At 34.2% G+C, this 1075-nt stretch overlaps 1 protein-coding gene across 1 annotated transcript in view; it reads right to left on the bottom strand.

The window, feature by feature from the left end:
- Nucleotides 1-492, bottom strand: part of LOC100571304 (zinc finger protein 271) — a 1092-nt gene extending 600 nt beyond the window's left edge. Inside the window, exon 1 of the mRNA XM_029485472.1 lies at nucleotides 214-492. Within this exon, the coding sequence (XP_029341332.1) occupies nucleotides 214-492 (279 nt within the window). The remainder of the gene's footprint in view (nucleotides 1-213) is intronic.
- Nucleotides 493-1075: the final 583 nt, after the last annotated feature.

The following is a 1075-nucleotide window of genomic DNA, read 5'->3' as shown; positions in this document are numbered from 1 at the left end:
GTGTTTCGTCAAACTACTAATTTCAGAAAACGACTTTTCGCATACATCACAAGCGTACGGTTTTTCTCCAGTGTGTGTGCGTCGATGTGTTGTAAAATTGCTACTTGTAGGGAACGACTTATCGCAAACATCGCACGCGTACGGTTTTTCTCCAGTGTGTGTGTGTCGATGTGCTGTCAAATTGCCACTTTGAGAGAACGACTTTTCGCATACATCACAAGGGAACGGTTTTTCTCCAGTGTGCATGCGTCGATGTATCGTCAAATTGCTACTTGTAGAGAACGACTTTTCGCATACATCACACGCGTACGGTTTTTCTCCAGTGTGAGTCCGCTTGTGTTTCGTCAATTGGCTACTTTCGGAGAACGACTTTTCACATACATCGCACGCGTACGGTTTTTCACCAGTGTGCGTGCGTCGATGCGTTGTCAAATTGGTACTTTTAGAGAACGACTTGTCGCAGAAATCGCACTGATTAAGTTTCTTCTCCATTTTGCGCTGGTGTTTCGTCAGTCCATGTCTATTAGAAAATGGTTTATTTAATATTTGTAATAGATTTTTACAGTCTGTTATTTGGTTACTATGCTATTCTGTTAACGATCAATTAGAATTTATTGACTTCACCAAGTTTTTAAGCCAGTACTTGTCGTATTTGTTTGCTGTTAGAAAAAAGTAATGGTAGAAAAATGGCTTTACTGCCAAAGAGTAATTAGTGTCAAAAATCTTGAAAGTATACTCCAACGTTCCTAATAAGTTGTTAGTGGAAATTAAAAAAAAATTTGAGCATTATTCCACATTAATTTTTATGAGCGTTTGAAGTTGACATGTCAAAATAAATTAAAATCGTGAAAATTGGCAAATTATTTCGAGTTATAAATTCATAAGTGTTTTTCAGAAATACTTAATTAGGACAGCCTAATGTGCAATTAAACTAAAATCAACATATTACTAGGTATTTCATTTTAATTTTTAAGATATATTGATATTTATAATGGCATGTTGAATTTCATAAGAATTAGTTAATTGTAATAATTTAAAATAAAAATTTAAATTAGCTTTCTATAAAATTTCAGAT

The sequence above is a fragment of the Acyrthosiphon pisum genome, chromosome X (assembly GCF_005508785.2).
Source record: "Acyrthosiphon pisum isolate AL4f chromosome X, pea_aphid_22Mar2018_4r6ur, whole genome shotgun sequence".
NCBI lineage: Eukaryota > Metazoa > Arthropoda > Insecta > Hemiptera > Aphididae > Acyrthosiphon > Acyrthosiphon pisum.
This window is presented reverse-complemented; position numbering and strand designations above follow the sequence as displayed.